Source organism: Seriola dumerili, unplaced genomic scaffold, assembly GCF_002260705.1.
Source record: "Seriola dumerili isolate Sdu_G_001 unplaced genomic scaffold, Sdu_1.0 BDQW01000149.1, whole genome shotgun sequence".
In the NCBI taxonomy this organism is placed as follows: Eukaryota; Metazoa; Chordata; class Actinopteri; order Carangiformes; family Carangidae; genus Seriola; species Seriola dumerili.
Genome location: NW_019174404.1, coordinates 14615551 through 14634244, shown reverse-complemented (window position 1 = coordinate 14634244; position 18694 = coordinate 14615551). Strand labels below are relative to the sequence as shown.

At 40.0% G+C, this 18694-nt stretch overlaps 4 protein-coding genes across 9 annotated transcripts; 3 read left to right on the top strand and 1 right to left on the bottom strand.

Moving 5' to 3' along the window:
• Positions 1-914: 914 nt before the first annotated feature.
• sync (syncoilin, intermediate filament protein) lies at positions 915-3091 on the top strand. The gene is made up of 5 exons (XM_022750482.1): positions 915-972; positions 1241-1747; positions 2276-2686; positions 2775-2899; positions 2982-3091. Exons 2-5 carry the CDS (start codon positions 1259-1261, stop codon positions 3025-3027), a joined length of 1071 nt encoding a protein of 356 aa, XP_022606203.1. The 5' UTR covers positions 915-972; positions 1241-1258; the 3' UTR covers positions 3028-3091.
• A 44-nt stretch (positions 3092-3135) lies between these two features.
• On the bottom strand, positions 3136-12774 carry LOC111225540 (histone-binding protein RBBP4). 4 transcript variants are annotated; one of them, XM_022750477.1, is made up of 12 exons: positions 12663-12774; positions 7811-7958; positions 7584-7729; positions 7431-7439; positions 7107-7280; positions 6903-7018; positions 6341-6501; positions 6109-6235; positions 5911-5988; positions 4774-4908; positions 4019-4129; positions 3136-3850 (listed from the first exon to the last, which is right to left on the bottom strand). In XM_022750477.1, the coding sequence occupies exons 1-12, from the start codon at positions 12754-12756 to the stop codon at positions 3788-3790; spliced, it is 1362 nt and encodes a 453-aa protein (XP_022606198.1). In that variant the 5' UTR covers positions 12757-12774; the 3' UTR covers positions 3136-3787. The 4 variants fall into 4 exon arrangements, with proteins under 4 accessions (XP_022606198.1, XP_022606200.1, XP_022606199.1 ...); XM_022750479.1 differs by lacking the exon at positions 12663-12774 and adding an exon at positions 8431-8549; XM_022750478.1 differs by lacking the exon at positions 7431-7439.
• Positions 8638-12348, top strand: zbtb8os (zinc finger and BTB domain containing 8 opposite strand). 2 transcript variants are annotated; one of them, XM_022750484.1, is made up of 7 exons: positions 8638-8811; positions 8940-8964; positions 9068-9189; positions 9335-9381; positions 9756-9808; positions 10316-10352; positions 10472-12348. In XM_022750484.1, exons 1-7 carry the CDS (start codon positions 8730-8732, stop codon positions 10556-10558), a joined length of 453 nt encoding a protein of 150 aa, XP_022606205.1. In that variant the 5' UTR covers positions 8638-8729; the 3' UTR covers positions 10559-12348. The 2 variants fall into 2 exon arrangements, with proteins under 2 accessions (XP_022606205.1, XP_022606204.1); XM_022750483.1 differs by having other exon boundaries at positions 9299-9381; positions 10472-12336.
• LOC111225541 (KH domain-containing, RNA-binding, signal transduction-associated protein 1-like) lies at positions 12744-18293 on the top strand. 2 transcript variants are annotated; one of them, XR_002665271.1, is made up of 11 exons: positions 12744-13075; positions 13684-13811; positions 14446-14562; positions 14668-14814; positions 14975-15102; positions 15282-15549; positions 15701-15777; positions 15869-15930; positions 16110-16284; positions 18055-18117; positions 18195-18293. XR_002665271.1 is itself a non-coding variant. In XM_022750481.1 (9 exons), the coding sequence occupies exons 1-9, from the start codon at positions 12910-12912 to the stop codon at positions 16217-16219; spliced, it is 1203 nt and encodes a 400-aa protein (XP_022606202.1). In that variant the 5' UTR covers positions 12744-12909; the 3' UTR covers positions 16220-17094. The 2 variants fall into 2 exon arrangements, 1 of the variants encoding a protein (XP_022606202.1); XM_022750481.1 differs by lacking the exons at positions 18055-18117; positions 18195-18293 and having other exon boundaries at positions 16110-17094.
• Positions 18294-18694: the final 401 nt, after the last annotated feature.

Below are 18694 nucleotides of genomic sequence, written 5' to 3'. Positions count from 1 at the left end.
CTTTTATTGTTTGTTTAATTCTTGCAAAACAACAAAGCAAGTACAAACTATGGCAACAAACATAAGCAACAATAAATGAACAATATGCATACATGTCTTTGCCCTATGAAAACCATGTATCTCCAAAACATAAACTTTTCATGACTCAATAAAAACAACCCTGATTTCAGCTTTGTGACAATACATTTCATTTTTAGATAATCCCATGGTTTTTAAACTGTTTATTTATCTTAAGAGGCATTAGATTTTCCCCAACTCATGAAAGAAACAAATTACAAATTTGGAGATACATGGTTTTGTTTGGCTAAATGGGTGACAACAGCATAGGTGATGCACTCTGGAGTAACATACATAACTGGCATGTTTGCATACTATACATACTATACACTCATACTTTCTTTCTCAAATTGTCTCCGTCATGAAATTCCTCTTTGCGTATCTGTCAGTTGATGTATGTTTGTTTGTCTGTGAGGAGTTCGACAGGCATCATGCAAAAAACTATAAGCAATCATGAACCATGCAAACTTAATACTGGAGGAAACAATCTGCATGGGCCTGCTAATGTTTCCACCTCTGCCTGTGCTGTAGTCCAGCAGAAAGCATGTTTTTCAGGTAGGAAGTTGAGGAAACTTATTGCTCAGATAGTTTCCTCAGATGAACATAAAAACAGGCAGGAAAGATGTGTAAATATAGCTCTCTGTGGCGCCCAGGCTGGTCCAGACATGTGTTTGCTGATGCATCCAGAGCATGTAGGCCAGTCAGTCCTCAGCACTGACACAGTTTGTGATCCCATGTGGGGGTATGAGAGTCTTAGATAGAGTTTCCCCCCGTGCCTCCGGTGTTATTAATAAGCACAAAGTGTGCCTGTGTTTTCCTGGAGACAGACACACTGCTGAGCTGTCCTTAAAGCTTAAAGCAAACCGTGTCCACAGCTGTCTGCACCATCTATCTGGACTGTCACCTCCGAACAAAGTGAGTAGAAATATCAGTTAATATGAATTGTTGCTATTTGTTAAGTAAGATCAGTATGAGATATTTTTGACAATGACCCGAGGCTTTTTAAGGTCTTCCCCTGCGTGACGATTGGCTGACTCATTCTGAGGTTTGCAGCTAACACCGTTAACTTGATCACATTTACAATGGATTTTTCTGTTATGCAAATTAACCTGAGATGAATGACCAGATTAGAGAGATTCAGTTATTGATGTTGTTGATTTGATTAATGACCTTTTCCTTCTAGTTCACTTCTTAGCAGCTCATGGACAATCAACGATCAATAGAGGATGAAAAAGACGTGGATTCCACTCAGGACTCGTCGATGGAACTTAGATTTGTTGGAGAGATCACAGAAAGCAGCCACACTGACTCTGAAACAGAGACGATCATTCTCCTAGATCAGTGTACACAACACCCTACAACGCAAGTGGACCAGGCTGTCATGGACAACCTGGGCCAGCTGTTCGAGCACTGCATCCAGCAAGTGTCCCGTCAAGAGAAGCAGAGGGACGAGCTGATACGGGAGCTCCTCTCTCTGCAGGAACCCATGCTGCGAGTTGTGAAGCACCTGAGTGCGAAGGTGGTGCAGACACAGAGGCTGCTCACTCTGGCTCAGCTGGATTATGTGGCTGTTTATGAGGAAGTGCAGCAGGTGAAGAGGAAGCTGTTTGCCACAGCCAGAGAATGCATCCAGAGCCAGGTGACACTGGCTGCACACGAGTACGAGGTGGCTCAGTCTGCAGTCACACAGGTAGGAACCACTGGATTTAGAGTATTGATTTACTGCGGTGGGTCATTGGGAAGGGGTGTGCTGAAACTGAAAGGGTATATCATATTTTAGGGGTAAAAAGATAAAATACATTATGCAGGGAACCAAATTTACAATACAAATATTTACAAATTACATCAAGCATAATAATACACCTTGAGTATAATGGTGGTGGTGAGAACACACGGAAGTCTAAACAAGTTAAGGAATAATTTTGGCTAATAAACAAGTTATAAAAATTTATGATCAGGTTGGAAACTAGAACTTGAAACTTGAACTATGAGCTATGTTTTATTGTTTTCTTCTGTACTGTTTTGTTGGGAATAGTTGCCATTTTTTACCTGTTTCATTACCACAGATCCCAAAAAGCTTTCAACAAAATCATGATCAACAATTATCTTCTAAATGTTCATGGATTTCCCCTAGGGGATAAATAAAAAAAAAAAAGTATTCATCTATCTATCTATCTATCTATGATGTCTGTCTTTTCTATTTTACATCTGTCCGCAGGAGGAGCTTAAGGCCCACATCCAAAATCTCACTCAGGAGTTGTCCCAGCTCCAAGAGGCCCAAAAAAGCCAGCTCAACTCTCTCAGGGACCAGGCCACTAAGCTCCGCAGGCCCAGGGCCATGAGCGACGTCAGCCAGTGTCGCCAGGCATCTGTTAGACTGCAGCGGCGGCTCAGCGGCAGCGTGAGGGCGCTGGAGGGCTGGTACGAGCCTCGACTCATGGCCCTGCTGAGGAGGAGGCAGATTGGGGAGGATGCCTTGAGAAAGAGCAGGGAGCAGGCGATGGACCTGAGGGCCAGTCTGGGGCCCCTGAGAGAGGACATCCAGAGACTGGAGGTGCAGAGATCCTGTTTGGAGCAGAGGATCTCTCTGATGGAGAGGGAGCGAGAGGAGAGCGTCACACAACACAAGGTTAGTGACCCAGGTCAAGTACGACATGCCAAATATAGAGTGTGAGGTGAAACCAGACAAACCAAGACTTTTCTCCACTTTACCACAGGAGACTGTGGAGAAGTTAAAAGACACTCTGAGGGAACTACAAGTGGAGTTTGAAGTTCAAAGAAAATCTAAGAAAGATTTGGAGGATCTTAGAGATGGTCTATTAACAGAGCTGACATTTCTGAGGTACGTTTATTCTAAACCAGTTAATTTTACTAGACTGAGAATCAGAATAAAAACAATGACTAATGAATGCCTTATTTTATAGAGGCTGTGATGAAGCGAGTGAAACCACCACAGAGGAAGAGCCCTAATTTTCTATTTCCAGTGGATATTCTTATCCAGGATATCTACACTTGACCAAACCATGGCTTTGCATTTTCATTTCATGTCAGACAGCTAAAACTTAATAATATGCAGCATAATTCAAACTTGGTATTTATTCGCTTTTACAGACTCATTACTTAAAATTTCTCTTACATACAGTTTAACATCTGATATGCTGTATCAAAAAACAAAGCAAATTGATTTAATGTAAATATTTTTTATTATGAATATACTTAAGTACACAAGAGATCAGATGCAGCACAGAAAAACAAAAAAATGCAGTGAAAAAAACACATACAAGTGACAACACACAATCTGGAAAATTCCTACTACAAATATCAAGCAAATAAAAAGGAAAAACCTACAGTATGTACAATTTTATTAAAAATGGATCTCTGTAGAAATGCTTTCAGCACAACTAATCAAGAAGAAACAAATGAAACCATCATTATGCAAACCTGAATGATGGACTCATCTGTGATGGTTTCGTCACAAACCAGAGTGGATTACTGGGAGTCTGAAAAACTAAAGATCTAAAAATCTGACCGATACAGACTGTATTTTAAATACCTCACAACATGATGACAATGCAGCATTTTATTCTTTAATTTTCTACAAAACCACTGCTGCCCAAAATGTTTTTTTTTGTGTTTTTTTTTAAAAAGACATTACTGCTGATGCACCCAACATTGGAAATGTGATCCATTTTTAACAAGCAGGTCAAACGAAGAGACGTGGAGACTGGACTCATGCTTGAACCTCTGAATCTGCAGCACCTTCTGGGTCTTCATCATTGTAGATGTTTTCGGCCTGTTGGAGAACATGTTAGAAATATTTACTGTAATTTGTTCTGATTGTTGTAATAAATGCACTTTAATATCAAAGTTCTCTTCGTATTATGTCTATTATTTCATGTTCTTATGACTCCACATAATTAAATGAAGTTCTGACACCCTTGCCAATAAACAAGGCTCTTACCATCTGCCAGACTTGCATGATGTTGTCCTCTGATACAGAACAGATGACCCACGGCTCGTTGGGGTTCCAAGAGAAATCTGAGATCTTAGCTGTGTGTCCTCCATGGATGAACTAAAGACAAACAGAGCAGGAGGGATTACTCCAGCACTTGAAATTCAATTTGAAAAAAAGCTCCATATTTTGTATTTTTCCCGATTTTTTTTTTAAGGTTTTGATATCCAAAAGAAGATATTGTGGACGGACATATTTGGCCTAAAATGCTGAAATTTCAGAAAAAGTAAACTCTAGCTACTGGTCTCTAATATTACTCTCCTTGGGAAGGCTGTGCAGTGATATACTGGCTTCCTGACATCCAATGATTGTGCAGCGTTTCCACAACATTTTTGTCTTGCAACTTGTGAGCTCAGGAACAGAATGACTGCTTGGTGTCACGTTGTTAATAAAGTAAAAAGAAAAAAAAAGGTTGTATAGTGGGTCTGGGTGGGCTGTGGTGGGGGGCATGGCTGAGGGCGGGGACTGTATAGTTGAGACATTACCTAATTGCACAGGTCCTGATGACTAGTTATACGGCACAGTTTCTGAATACGGGCTGTGTGTGCGTCTCTGTGGACTGAGTGCTTTGATACTTTAACAGTATTTATATAGCACCTAAACCCGCTTTATAATTGAAAATGTCATGGAAATCTCACTTTCTACAATATGGAACCTTTAAAATTAAAAATTAAAAAAGTTGCGCACACAACCATAAAACTGACCAGCAGCTCAGGAGGGCCATCCTCAGCATCTTCTGGAGACTGCTCCTCTCCGATCTTACTGAGGTCCCAGACGTTGAGCCTTCTGTCTGTGCCGCTGGAGGCCAGGATGGTCTCGTTATGAGGAGACCACTGAACCTGTTGGGATGAAATGGACCGGATGTTTCATGCATGCATTTCTGCCACAAAGCACTCCATGAACATTAAACTAATCAAAAGTAGCATTATCAACAACACTAAAAGTTTTCAGAAACAGTGGGTTGACTGTTGCCTTTTGGCTGTTCTCTAGTCCCACCTTTGAATCACATCATATAGATAACAATTATAACATGCTTGATCTCATAAAGCCATGGGCAAGACAGGTGGCTTAAATGGCAAACAGGCCCCATTCCACAACATGGTCAGTGGCCCACAGCATTCATTTAAGCCTCAATTTTTTCATCTACCAGCCAGTGTTTACAACCTAACTCCAGATCTATGGGCTCAAATTTGGGTCAAAGAGGATTTTCAGCTAGTAAAGCGAAGTGAACATATAATTCCAAAGTTTGTAGTTGTAAATCAACCTGTACACCTGCTAAATAAATAAATAATAATAATAATAATAATAATAATAATGATAAATAAATAAGAGAAGTTCAAGTTTGTACTTGACAAAAGGAAATTATGCACGTCTTGAAAATCTACACCTTTCAGGTAACGTAACCACATGCGCTCTGATTGGACTCTACTTTTTGATTGGTCATTGTCCAGTCAGATTCAGATGTAAACACGGGGTCAAAATCCATACTTGTAACATCAGTGTTACATTTGGAACATTGAGTTTTGAATGACTTTCACGCACCGTTTTCTGCTTTGAATCTGTACACAAGCTGACAAAGGGCCTTTTGTCTCTCTCTTTTTTCCCGACAAAAACAAATCTTTTCTACAGCTGTACAAACATGAATATCTCATGCAAATTTATTTTACAGGTTTACAGAGTTTGATTTACAACTACAAACTCCGGAATTATTTGTAAACATCACTTTACAAGATCAAATAAAAATTTGACCCTATTTTGAGCCCATACAGATCGACCAAACGATAACTCTGCTACATGCTGTACGTTAAATGAATGTAACTGATCAGAGATTCACTTCTTACCTGGAAGATTTCGTCTTTGTGAGACTCAAACGAGTGCAGCTTTAGTTTCAGATTCCTTAGGTCCCAAAGAGCCACGGTCTAAAAATAAAAGTGGTCCGCTTTCACTGATTCACCTCATTATACTGAGAGTATAAGAATAGATCATGTATCATTGTACAGCAGCTTGCTGTTTAATAGCTGTGCAGGGCATGGACCTACCTTATCTGCAGAGCCAGTGGCCAGGATGAACTCACTGTAGGGATTGAAGGACAGGCAGTTGACCTCAGCAGTGTGGGCATCCACTGCATGGCTGGGCTTGGAGGTGTTGTTGGACCGCGTATCCCAGCTGTGCCGAAACGGACAAAGGCACCATTGTTAAAAAGAGTTGAAACTGAACAGCAACTCTCCACAGCGGGTGGTGAATTCTGGGATCAAAATAAGGGCTGCTCACATCATGAGTTTCTGGTCATCAGCCACAGATCCAAAGAGTGACTCATGGAGCAAATGCCAGGAGACATCCTCCACCACTGCTGTGTGGCCTGTGAAGATGGTCTTGGCATCCACAATCTTCCCCTCCTTGGGCACTGTGCTGATGTCCCACAGGCAAATAGTCTGCAAGAGAGAACAGAGGAACAGGGGGTGGGTAAGAAAGTGTACTAACAATAGGCTTGAACAATATCCAATATTATCCCAGGGGAGGTTGGGGTTCAATATAATTATATTGTTGTATTTTATATTTCAGGTATAAGCGATGCAGTTAAATTTTTTGTCACACATTAAGGTACAATGTACAGTAAGCAAGCAGTGAAATGAGGATCAGACTTGGCAGCAGGGAAAACTGTGCAAAACTGCAAAAATAAAATGAAATAAAATTTCAATATTATGATCTTAAAGATATTGCATACAGCAGGAAAATATTGCGATATTCAATAGTATTTGATAATATCGAATATCAGCCGAGTTCTACTGACCAAAACATTAAAAAGAACAGAAGATAATGAGAGGTTGCTTACATGGTCATCAGAGGCACTGAGGAGACAGCCACTGAGGTTTGGGTTCCAGGAGAGGCCATAGCCCTCCTTCTGGTGGCCTCTCAAGCGCAGATCTGGGGTGCACTCTCCTGAAGGGTCTTCAATACCAATAAAAGCAATGTAATAAAATTGAGCGGAAACTATTTTGAAAACTCTTCAGAAAATATGATTGGGCTGTAATCTTACCGGGCTTCGAGGGGTGCTTTGTGTAATCAAAGACCAGCACATCACTGGTGGGGGTCTTGGTGGCAATGATGCAAGGATTCTGAGGCATGTAACGCGCTCTGTTCACTTCTCCCTCATGGTTGATCTTGATCTCTATCTCTATCTTCCCACTTACAGAACCAAAACCTCCAAACTCTGAATTAAGGAACAGCATATACATAAGATGGTTGTTGCAAAAGTACATGTATGAAAAGCAATTCTGTTCTACTAAGCATGTTAAATGGGGTATGGTATGGGAAAGTGTATTTGATTAACCAAAATATTACAAAAAACAAAAATACATACCTATATTTTCTGAAGCATTAAAGATTTCAGCAAAGTTTAACTTTCATTGACAAGAACTGTGAGCCACAACATCCTAATATAAGAACTTCATGACAGTTTATTACAATGAAAGACAGTAATGTTTATGTTAAAATATCATATAATATCCCTCACCTCCTTTCTCGCTGTCATAGTGTGAGGCATCAAACTGAGCATCATCATTTGGGAGCTGAACACTGGCAATCACAAGGTGATTCTGTTCATCAGAAGTGTGTGTCCCCAGGACCAGCCTGTGCACACTGTAGTCTTTACCCTCTGGTCTGTGAAGAGGAACATAACACATACATCACCCAGACCTCCCTCTTGTCATGTTTTGGTGAATGTCAGGGTGCAACACTCACCTGGTGACATCTGGCAGCCACTGGGCGGTGAGGCTGGGCCACTCCAGGGCGTGAGTCATAACCAGGTCATAGAGGAAAGGGGTGTTCTTCTTCCAGATCTTGTACTCCTCATTGATCACCCTTTCCTCCACAGCATCGTCAAACGCAGCTGCAAAGTATTATTAGCCAGCAACACAGAGCGATGAAAACTAAGCGTCTAATTCCCCTGGACAGAGCAGAGGATATTGCGATGCATTTAAGGAGAGTTAAACCAAGTCTTTTCCTTGGTAAATTCACATTAGCAAGCAAACCGGGTTTATTTTGCTGATAAGCTAACGTTAGCACGCGTAGAAAGAGTTAGCTTCACGAATACAAAATCCCCATTAGTCTGTGGGGGGGATCCTAAGCAACACCTCAACCCATGTGGAAAAGTGAGTTAACCTGCACTCGTAAACTAAAAACCCTGTGTAGCCAGCCTGTCAGCAGCTAACGTTAGCTATCAGCTAGCTGGCTGGTTGGTTTCTAACAATGAAAGGAGATGCTGGCCGGCGCGCCAACAACCACCGGTCCATCCGGACTCGCACTTTCTGTCACTCTGGAGTGCACACACACAGACATAGTCACCTAATTCACACTCTTACCGTCTTTATCAGCCATTACGTCGCAGTTAAAACGCTAATTCTGGCAAAGAGTAGTATTTTTTGAGAGGAGAGGGCTCTGAAGACAGCACGGAGGCTTGCAATGGCGCCAACTCCATAGAAGGTGACAAGCCAATCAGCGTTCACCAAAGCGGACAGGAAGTCATCACCGCATCACATTACTACTATTACTACATCCGGAACCTCCTCCTGATTTCCATGTTGTAACCCGGTTGTAACACCGACATGGTGAAGATTAGATTTGTTTATCTTTTTAGACGTTAAACAGACTTATAGCTACAATGGACGATCGTCCGCTAGACCTGACTCAGGCACAGAAAGTTGTTAAGTCGAAATATCCGCCAATCAACAAGAAATATGAATGTAAGTCTCAAGTTACTATGAATAATGTAGCCATACGCCATACCTAGCCTCATTGTTTCCATGAAGTTGGTCTAATAGCAAGAAATCAACTTGCTCTGTGTGATCATGTTGTGATGTTAATTTCACAGATTTGGATCATACAGCAGATGTACAGTGAGTGTGTTTTGATATTTTCGTAATGTGTTTGTCAGATCTCATGTTTCTCTGTTGTTCTTCGGCGGTCATCGTTATCATAACACACATTTTCTCTTCCCAGAATTCATTCCTGGGGAGACTCTCTGGAAGAAGCCTTCGAGCAATGTGCCATGGGCATGTTTGGCTACATGACGGACACAGAGACAGTGGAGCCAATTGATACCGTTGAAGTGGAGTCACAGGGTGAGAGTCCCTGTCTGTTCAACACAAGCCTCAGTCCTAACTATTCTATCAGTTGTACTGTCATTAAACTCTTATGTTTACTCTTTTCCCCTCATCGCCTGCTCAAAAGGTGACGACATGGAGTCTCTTCTCTTCCATTTCCTAGATGACTGGTTATACAAGTTTTGTGCAGATCTCTTCTTCGTTCCCAGGGTGAGTGTGTTTGTCAGTGGTTAGTTGTGTGATGGTGGACATATCGCTGCAAACAATGTTATTATTTTGGGCCCTGTTTTTTTCTGAGTAGAGTTTGTTCTTCCTACAGCCACACGGGTGTACAAAGACACAATGTCAAATGGATTAGAGACTGTTAACCCATAATTTGTATGATGTGAGAGACTGTTACTGTTACTGTTACTGTTACTTGATGTATGCTGGGATATACTCCAGAAATATACAAAATACACTGAGTTCTTTTACACTGCAGTGCATCATTTTCTTAAAACATGTAATAGGATGTTGTTTATGCACAGACTATGAAAACACCTTATGTGGTAATCACTTGTTTCCTCATTTTATTCTCTTGACAGGAAGTCAAAGTGGTGCACATAGACAGAATGCATTTCAAGATCCGCTCCATTGGGTAAGTCTGGTTACCTGTTCCTAATAACATGAAGGGCCTTTAGAGCTTTGGTAGTTGTCTAATGTTACTTTGAAAACTTGCACATCAGAGTTTTGATTGCCAGATTTTTACAGCTGAAGAATACTGGTCACTTCCATCTAATATTACCCAGAGTGGTAGCAGTGTTTGTGTGACTAAATTTCTTCAGATTTTAAGGCCATTAGCATTAGATGTTTACACTATTTTGTTTATCATCTGTATTTTATGGGTGATCTATAGAGGTTTTTATAATGACTGTTGAACACATACACATACTCTGAGTCCAAACTGTCATAGATCATCATGAACGGATGTGTGTGCAAAAGATTCAAACGTGTGCTGTCTGCCTTTTATTTGGAAAAATGTTGCATGTATAGTAATGTAGCATATACAAGAGATCACTGAATTATGAATGGTTTGAATGTGGATGAATTCTTTTCTCCCTGAAGCTGCTCTCTCACAACCTAGATTTACTTTTGTTGATTAAAGGTGGGGTGAAGAATTCTCTCTGGAGAAGCATCCACAGGTAGGCTATTGACGGAAGTGAATTAATATTTAATAGAGGAATTATGTAAGATTAAGAATGAAAGGTACATAATTGTAGTGCATTTATTCTAAGTGTTATGTCCTGTGTTGCCATTCCAGGGAACAGAGGTGAAAGCCATCACATACTCTGCAATGCAGATCCATGATAAAGAAAAACCAGAGATATTTGCCATTGTTGATATCTGATGACAGCTCCAGAGGGAGATCACACTCCTGGTTCTATGGAACTGGAATATCTACATGGCCAGTTTAAGTGGCCTTTTTATGTAAGGCACTGATTATTGACTTGTAATATCAGGTTTTCTACTTCTAGGGTGAACTGTTTATGACTGACGGATTACAGATTAATTATATGACGCTGGTATTTCATGAGATACACTATTTCAGAAATCATAATAACTTTCAATCTAAATGAGGAATAGTAGCATGGAACCGAACTCTTAAATTAAAGTCATTATTGAAAAGTAAAAATTTGATTTAAGAGTGTAATGTTTTTTGTTGACCCAGTTTTACTTGAAATGCTTTTGCAAATTCTTTTTCAAAATTGAAATTGTGTTGATGCCTTACTGATCACTGTAAATAAATCAACAAATGTTTATTTTTCTTGGGCGATTAAATGGTTGCTGGAACATTAAATTAAAATTAAATCTCACTTTTGAATATTTTGTGGATATTAAGTCCTTCTGAGGGACACAGCCTTTACTTTTGAGAAAAGAATTAAATAACAAATATCCAAAACAAATAATGCCCATATGTCACATACACAACATAGCAACATATTAGAAACTGTCTCACATTCTATATGAATTATTTAAACATATATACCAGCCTGTATATATATATATATATAAATGTGAGTTGATCTGTTCTTTTGTTCACAACACTATGGTTGATGCAAGTTGTTCAGTCAGGTCAGCCAATATTTAAAGTTGTGCACACAAGCACACAAATATAGGATTGTGAACTTCATGGTCTGTGTCTATAACTGTTCATATTGAAATCTGAGAATATGTAACCTTGAAAGGAAAAATGCTTCCATTAAGTCAACACAAAAGAAGAGCAGGGGGTTTTCTTTTGCAGTACATGGGCTGAATGCCAAAGTGCAACAGATTGATTGCCATCTGAGAAATATGCTATATTATAAGTCTGAGTGCATGTTGTGCTTGTATTAACAGTCAGAGGAGGTCAATTAAAATTGGTGTTGAGAGATTCATTCACAAAAGTCTACTGTCAACTTGTTAGTCATTACTAGTACATTACTCCTATGTAAAACTCTGGGTTGGAAAGTTATGTCTTATGTGTGTTTGCAACCACAGTCTATGTGGTCATCATGGAATGTGGGTTTGGGTAAACTTGCAGCTCTCACTTCAAGCCTCCAATCAAACCACATCAATAAGGCCAGCAAGAGCCTCACCTCAGAGGCTCAACCAGAGGAGAAAAATGGTACCTGACAGACATGATCACAGCAAATCCTGCGCAGGGAAACATCAAATGCAATACCAGCATATTCAAGAAAATACTTTTGTGCACTACATAATAGAGAAGGTTCATGGCTGTGCTTGTGATTTAACTGACCAATCCCAGGCAGTTTCTCACAGCTGTTCTGAATAAATGCCTCATCTGAAAGTAATCTAAAGCAATGGTGTGTGGATGATGATAAAAAAAAAAAACAAAGTTCCCGTTAAAACATTGTGGAGGATAACAGTTTAACTAATCTTTATTGTCACCTACCATATACATGCACAATGCGTTCAACAACAGTAAGTAGTGTAGCGCAAGGATAACGCAAAATTTGAGGCAGAAAAAAAGTAGTAGGCAGTAATCAATCTTTGCCAAATGGTGGAATATGCTGAAAGAAAGAAAGAAGAAACGTGCATGGCAACATAAAATGCAGTTGCTCTGGAAAAAGTTTAAACTTAAGTACAAATATGTCTCTGGGCCAAATTAGCAATTGAACACTAACTTCAGTGACAGTTGTTAAACTATACATACTGCTGTTTGTACACGTTGAATGGCTCTATTGGTTGAATTAAAAGATAATTATTCACTTGATTCATTAATCATGTATGTCTTTTTTCCGTTACGCTAACAGCTGTTTGTCTCAATGTCTGACTGCCTTGAGTTTCATTAATACTTGTTAATATGAATTTATGAAACGGGACTTAACTATCGGAATTCACTACCACCAGTATAACTATGTATCTTGCCAAAGTGGCCCATTTATTCCCGCCCCTGTTAAGAAAATAAACAAAGCAAAGAGGCAACTTGCTCCATAAAGTTTCGTCTCTACCTTGTTGCTCGGTGGTGGTGACGTCATTGTCTCCTCCCGTGTCCCTTCCTCCCATCTCACTCAAATGCAGCTGCGCCATCTCTCCTTTGTCCATTGACAAGAGCCAAACGACTTTCCACGGAAAGAAACCGGAGGTTGTGTGGCGTGACCGTTTTTGCCGTTATCTACTTGGCCGCAGTTTCGATTTAAGGCGAAGCTAACGAACCTAGCAAGGCTTCGTTCGTTAACCTGGCCGTGCTAGTGCATTATGAACCAAGCGAATGCTAATAAGAGCAAATCTGAGTCCGTCATCGAGTCAAGCCCAGCACAGAAGAAAATCAAAATGGAAGACAGCAAGTACCTCCCGGAGCTCCTGGCTGAAAAGGACAGCTTGGATTCTTCGTTCACACACGCCATGAAGCTTATTTCTGCAGGTAGTGTGATCAGTTGCTATCTTATTAGGACTAACACTGGCTAGCTTGCGTGAGCAGGGCGTGTGGCCTACTTTCTTTTTGTTGTCCCGGTCCCAGCGGCAGATAGCGGCCTGAACAATGGCGCACTGAACACGTGGATGTTAGCGATGTGGGTCAAATCCCTCTGGTTAAAATGGTGTCAGATTGGGTTATTTAACTCTGGCGGCCTATCAATTTATTCGATGACCTAAATAAATGTTCAAATGTGCAAGAATCCTTTCCGGTTAATTATACTTAACGTTCTTACGAATTCACTGAATAGCTCCATTTCGCTTCCCAGACCCAGACTCATGTTTGCAAGGCACGTTAATTGTTATAGCTCATTTATTGCACAGATGCAATAAAAATGATGTTTTCAGCACAAATGTGCCAAAGAGATACCGAGTGTGTGATCCAAGGGCTTGGTATTCAGTCAAGACACAGAATACAAAGAAGCTTTGTTTTGACTGGGTTGCAGGTTGCTACAAGATAACGTCAGATGCGGCTTATTTTTCGTTTACACCGCAAATACATTTCTATGTGTACTTCTGAAAGTGCCACATGGTCAAAGACGTTTTTCTTGCCCGCAGAGATTGAGAGGATCCAGAAAGGTGATACCAAGAAAGAGCCAGAGAAGGAAGCATATCTGGACCTGTTTGCTACCAAGAATCTCAAACTCAAAGAGCGAGTACTCATTCCCACTAAACAGTACCCTAGGGTAAGAAGTTACCTTCTTTTTTTATTATGCAGTTCTTCACCAGTGTCTAAATGTCTATTTTCTCAGGGGTGCTTGGTCAACTGAGCAGATACAATCAACTGTTAAGGCCATGCCTAATGACTCTTAATGGTCCCATTGGGACTTAAATTAAATTACACTTTATAAATATTGTGGTTCTCTTCTTAGTCATCAATGAAAAACTGAGGTAAAGTCATTTCTTCTCATCAGTGCTTGGTCTTAAACAGTAAACATAATTTGCCCAGGAGTGTTGTGCATGTACAACAAATCCAGTGTATCCAATTTGAAGCACCCACTAGCTTTGTTGTCCTAGAATTTGTCAAGTCACGCGCCCAGTGCCCTGCTATGTCTCATTTCTGCATGAATTATTTTGCAGTAGTCTAAAAATGCAATTGAAGTAGTGAAGAGAGGGCTGTTGCAACTGTGGTGTGGTGGAGTTGAAAGGAGGTTTTTTTTTTTTGTTGTTGTGCTGAATGTTGCTGCCATGACCTGATTTCTTGTCGGAACAAACTGTTCTGTACTTGCCTGCCATTACATTTAGTTGTAGTGTCTTCTATGCATGGCAACAACATGGAGTAATGTAAAGCCGCAATTTATACTGTAAAATTTCCCGCAGGTCAACTTTGTCGGTAAGCTTTTGGGACCTCAGGGTAGCACAATTAAGAGACTCCAGGAGGACACTGGTGCAAAAATTTCAGTTCTGGGTAAAGGTTCCATGAGGGACAAAAATAAGGTATGTGTGTTCTTCGCTTCACTGTTCAAAGGATGTTACCCAGTATTATTCTTGTAAGTGATGTTTTGTATGTTAATTATCGTTTGCCTTTGATGTGTTTGTTAGGAGGAAGAGCTGAGGAAGGGCGGCGAGGCTAAATATGCTCACCTGGCCATGGAGTTGCATGTGTTCATTGAAGTGACGGCACCCATCCCAGAAGCCTATCTGCGCATGGCTCATGCCATGGAGGAAGTCAAGAAGTTCCTTATCCCAGTATGTGTGTGGGAGAACCCCTCACATCCCAATTACAGAAATATTTTGTACACTCTTAACATTTGCTTTACAGATGTGCAGGCAAGTTTTTTTTTTTTCTCTAGCTACCCCAGGGGAATGCTAAACATAATTTAACTTGCTGTTTTTGTCTCATCTATAGGAACCTGGTGAGCATGACCCGTATATGGATCCTCACTTCTTGAATGGATCCCAGGATGGTTCAGGCAGGGGGCGAGGTGGTCACCTAGGAAGGGGCAGAGGTGGACCTCCCGGTGCTGGAGGACCAAGGTAGGAGCTTGATTCATGACAATAGCGCCTGATTTCTGCAGCACATTGAATGTCATGCAGCAGCATGAAGCAAAATGCTCAAACATGTAGCTGTACTTTATTATTATTATTAGTAGTAGTAGTAGTATATTTTTGCTAATCTGTTTTCAGTTTGATAACATTTTAGAAACTTTCCACAGGGGGCGAGGAATGCCACGTGGGGGCCCACGAGGAGCAATGCGTGGTGGAGCTCCACGGGGAGGACTAGGACGGGGCAGCGCCCCTAGAGGTGCACCATCTGGTAGGGGTGGTCTACCTTCTGCACCTACTAGAGGAGGCTCAGCTCCCCGCTCTAGACCCCCTGCAGCTGGGGCACCAAGAATGCTCCCCTCCTCAGCCCTGTCCCACCAGCAACACCAAGTTCCTCCTTCAGCATCACAGCCCAAAGCTGATGCCTATGAGGACTATGTAAGTTTCTCGAATCCTCTATTTTGTGATTTCACATGAATTGTCACTTAACAAATGGTAGTGATCTCTTGCCCGGTGAAGTGTGAATTCTGTTGTCAAAGTAGTCGTGACTCACTTTACTTTTCCTAACTTCATTTTTTTTTTCTTCTAGCCTCCATATGAAGAATCCTATGCAGAGCCTGCCTATGAAGGATATGATAGTTATTATAGTCAGCAGTCTGCACCTGCGTAAGTCAAAATTTTGGGTGGCTTCGCCCATTTAGTCTGACTACAAGTTGGAGGTGTGTTGCTCTAACACTACTTTGCAATCTGTCCGCAGGGATACTGAATACTATGATTACGGACACGGGGAGGCCCAGGATTCATCATATGAGCCTTATGGTAAGATTATAAATATGACATCCACCTTTTTTTTTTTTTTTGTTTTTTTTTTTTTTTGTTTGTTTTTTTTTTTGTGCCTAACCAATTAAATGCTCACCGACACATTGTTAAGCAATGATTGTATCTTCTGTCTACCACACTCGCACACTTTTTTGTTTCTTTTCTTTCTGTCCTTGCAGCTCAAGATGACTGGGACAACTCATGGTCCAACTCTGGGGCCGGAGGCAAAGCCCCCCCGTCCAGACAGTCGAAGGGATCGTATAGAGAACATCCATATGGAAGATACTGAACGGCTACTGGTAGAGAGTTGCTGTGGCAACTGTCTCAGATTGTAACTCGCTTAACTTTTCAAAAGTAATTTCCCTCGTTTGTTCCGTTTTTTTATGCTTTATTTTATTATTTTGTTTTTTAAACTCGGAGACCTTTTGTTGGATGTATCATAGAGCCAGGGGAGAAAAATGAGCGCACATTTTTTTCATTGTTTATCTGTTTCTATTTAATGATTGTGTCAGTTGCATAGTTGGCAGTTAAGGTCCTAGTGACATAAACCAGGAACGTTTAGTGGTATTTGATGGGTATTTCAGTTTCAGTGACTGTGGCGATAAACCTTTCTCACATAGGCTGCATTTTAAAAGTCCTTCTTGACTGGACAAAAATGTTTCATAATGCCTCAATGTAACTTCACTATAACTAGAATAGATTTAGTTGCAAACTCAAATACAGCCCTGAGCCGTTTGATTAAAAACAAGTCTTATCGTATATTTGTTACTATATTACGATACAAATCTCGTGTTGTATGAAGTTATAGGATCTCCTAAAAAATATTACACTATTGAATTACATTTGACAAAGAAAAATGCCTCTATTTTTGCCACTCTTTACAATTGGTATATTATGCTGTCTTGCAAAATCATCGCTGATGTTAGACTAATTCTTGTTAAGATTGAAGGGTTAACAATCCTTACTGCATGTAAGGAAGGCTGCAGCCAACTCAATATTTTGTACATAACCTTAGGATAACTGTGTTTGCTTTAAGCCGTACCGTCTCCAAAATGCATAATGCTTGTGTACCTTTGGCTAAATAGGATCCTAAATATATCCCAAAATGTTTTTCTGCAGTGCGTGTTTCAATAAAGTTTCTAGTTTCTTTTTAATCAATCTAAACATGGTATTTTGCCTTTGTTGTACCAAAGGAATGCCCTCAGTTTGTGAAAGTGGTCCTCAGTGGTTTCTCAACAACGCCGAATAAGCTGTATGTATACACGTCAGCCTGATTTTAAAAAGAAAAAAAAAAAAACAACAAAAAAAGCAGTGTTTTCCCAATGACGTTATCCTCCTCCTCTGTTTTTCAAAACTTATCTAAATGACACTTGTGATGTCAAAAAAAAAAAATAATAAAGCTCATCATTCCTTGAAGTAATGTGCTGCCAAATACATGTTTGACTTGAGAATGATATAGTGCTTGAATATGTATTGTCATTAACCTTTAGTTAGTGTATCTCTTCAAGCTCTCAAGAGAGCAGTGCATCTTCAGCCACTTGAAATAACCGAATTTCAACAGTATTTCAAATCAAGCTTGCAGGGATCTTACTTGACTTTGATGCAAAGTCATGCTGGCTGGTTTTTATAAAAGAAAAAAATCGCAGTGGAGAGGATTCTAAAAGCCTAAAGATCGCCACAAGAAGGTAAAACTAACCCCAACACTCATTTGTTAGATTTTTGTTTTGTTTTCTGTGCAAAACATCCAAGTAATTCAAGTCATCCAAAACATATCAAAAACATTGAAGTACAAAATTATGCTATCAGTAGTTATTCCGAGCAAAATAAGCCGTACAAAACAATCAGAAATGGTTGTGATGCAACTCTTGCTCAAATAAAACCAATAATGGTCCATTCATTTCACTCGATACTTACCAATTCCATCTTGATTATTTCTGTAGAATGTAGATTAATGAAAATTAGTAGTTGCACTCAAAGCGTTAAAATATCCCATTGGTGGACAAAAACCCTTCAGCTTGAGTTGCATGATACTTGTAGTATAAAATTAGTCTTGCATGTGTGTTGTCCATTGTATGTATGTAGGAACTTGTGTGTCCAAGATCTCATTTCTGTTTCTCCTCTTAGGTTGTCAGAGAACTGTGTAGATGCAGTTGACACAATAAACGCCAGCTTACCGGGCCTTTTAAGGTTAGTTGAAAAGAAATTGCAGAGAATCATTAGCCTTGAATTATGCTGTTGAACTGACTCAAATCTTCTTTCAACAGGTTCATTGAAAGTCCCTGGAGAGAGCAGAGGCCTTGCAGTGTCTCTGAGACTGATCACCTCCTACTCAGTACGGATCCCATGATCAGTTTTTTAAAAAAGAAAAAAAAAAAAAAATTGGAGAGAAAGCTTTCTTCCTCACTGAGAAAATGTTCTGCTCTTCTGAAATATTGCTGAAGTATTGAAAGAAATTAGTTTTTTGTTGAAGACGTTCTGTATGATCATTGATCATGTGGAATTTTGTCTTTTGAATGTGTCTAGATTTTCCATATTTTTACACTGAAGACATTTAGCTGTCTTTTTATAAAAAAAGAAACTGAAAATAAAGGTCTTTTTTAACCTAAATTGTTTGTTTTTGTTGTAAGAAGTCTGTCTTTACATGTGAAACATCAGATTACCGAAAGTGAACTATAAGGATTAGCAGGATAATTTGTTTTTTTTCCGTGCAAAGCTTTCATTGAGGATAAATTGAATTTATGCCTTTTATCTCATAGTCATTTGT

Bases quoted from the DNA above. Each gene is read 5' to 3' on its own strand.
- LOC111225541 (XM_022750481.1), top strand. From the start codon at position 12,910: ATGAACCAAGCGAATGCTAATAAGAGCAAATCTGAGTCCGTCATCGAG. The intron at 13,076-13,683 runs GTAGTGTGATCA...TCTTGCCCGCAG, and splicing joins CATGAAGCTTATTTCTGCAG to AGATTGAGAGGATCCAGAAA. The intron at 13,812-14,445 runs GTAAGAAGTTAC...AATTTCCCGCAG, and splicing joins CCACTAAACAGTACCCTAGG to GTCAACTTTGTCGGTAAGCT.
- LOC111225540 (XM_022750477.1), bottom strand. From the start codon at position 12,756: ATGGACAAAGGAGAGATGGCGCAGCTGCATTTGAGTGAGATGGGAGGA. The intron at 5,989-6,108 runs GTAGGTCCATGC...TTTTATTTTTAG, and splicing joins CCACTGGCTCTGCAGATAAG to ACCGTGGCTCTTTGGGACCT. The intron at 4,130-4,773 runs GTCAGTTTTATG...GTTTGTCTTTAG, and splicing joins ATGGCCCTCCTGAGCTGCTG to TTCATCCATGGAGGACACAC.
- zbtb8os (XM_022750483.1), top strand. From the start codon at position 8,730: ATGGACGATCGTCCGCTAGACCTGACTCAGGCACAGAAAGTTGTTAAG. The intron at 8,965-9,067 runs GTGAGTGTGTTT...TTCTCTTCCCAG, and splicing joins GATCATACAGCAGATGTACA to AATTCATTCCTGGGGAGACT. The intron at 9,190-9,298 runs GTGAGAGTCCCT...CCTGCTCAAAAG, and splicing joins CGTTGAAGTGGAGTCACAGG to GTGACGACATGGAGTCTCTT.
- sync (XM_022750482.1), top strand. From the start codon at position 1,259: ATGGACAATCAACGATCAATAGAGGATGAAAAAGACGTGGATTCCACT. The intron at 2,687-2,774 runs GTTAGTGACCCA...ACTTTACCACAG, and splicing joins AGAGCGTCACACAACACAAG to GAGACTGTGGAGAAGTTAAA. The intron at 2,900-2,981 runs GTACGTTTATTC...CTTATTTTATAG, and splicing joins ACAGAGCTGACATTTCTGAG to AGGCTGTGATGAAGCGAGTG.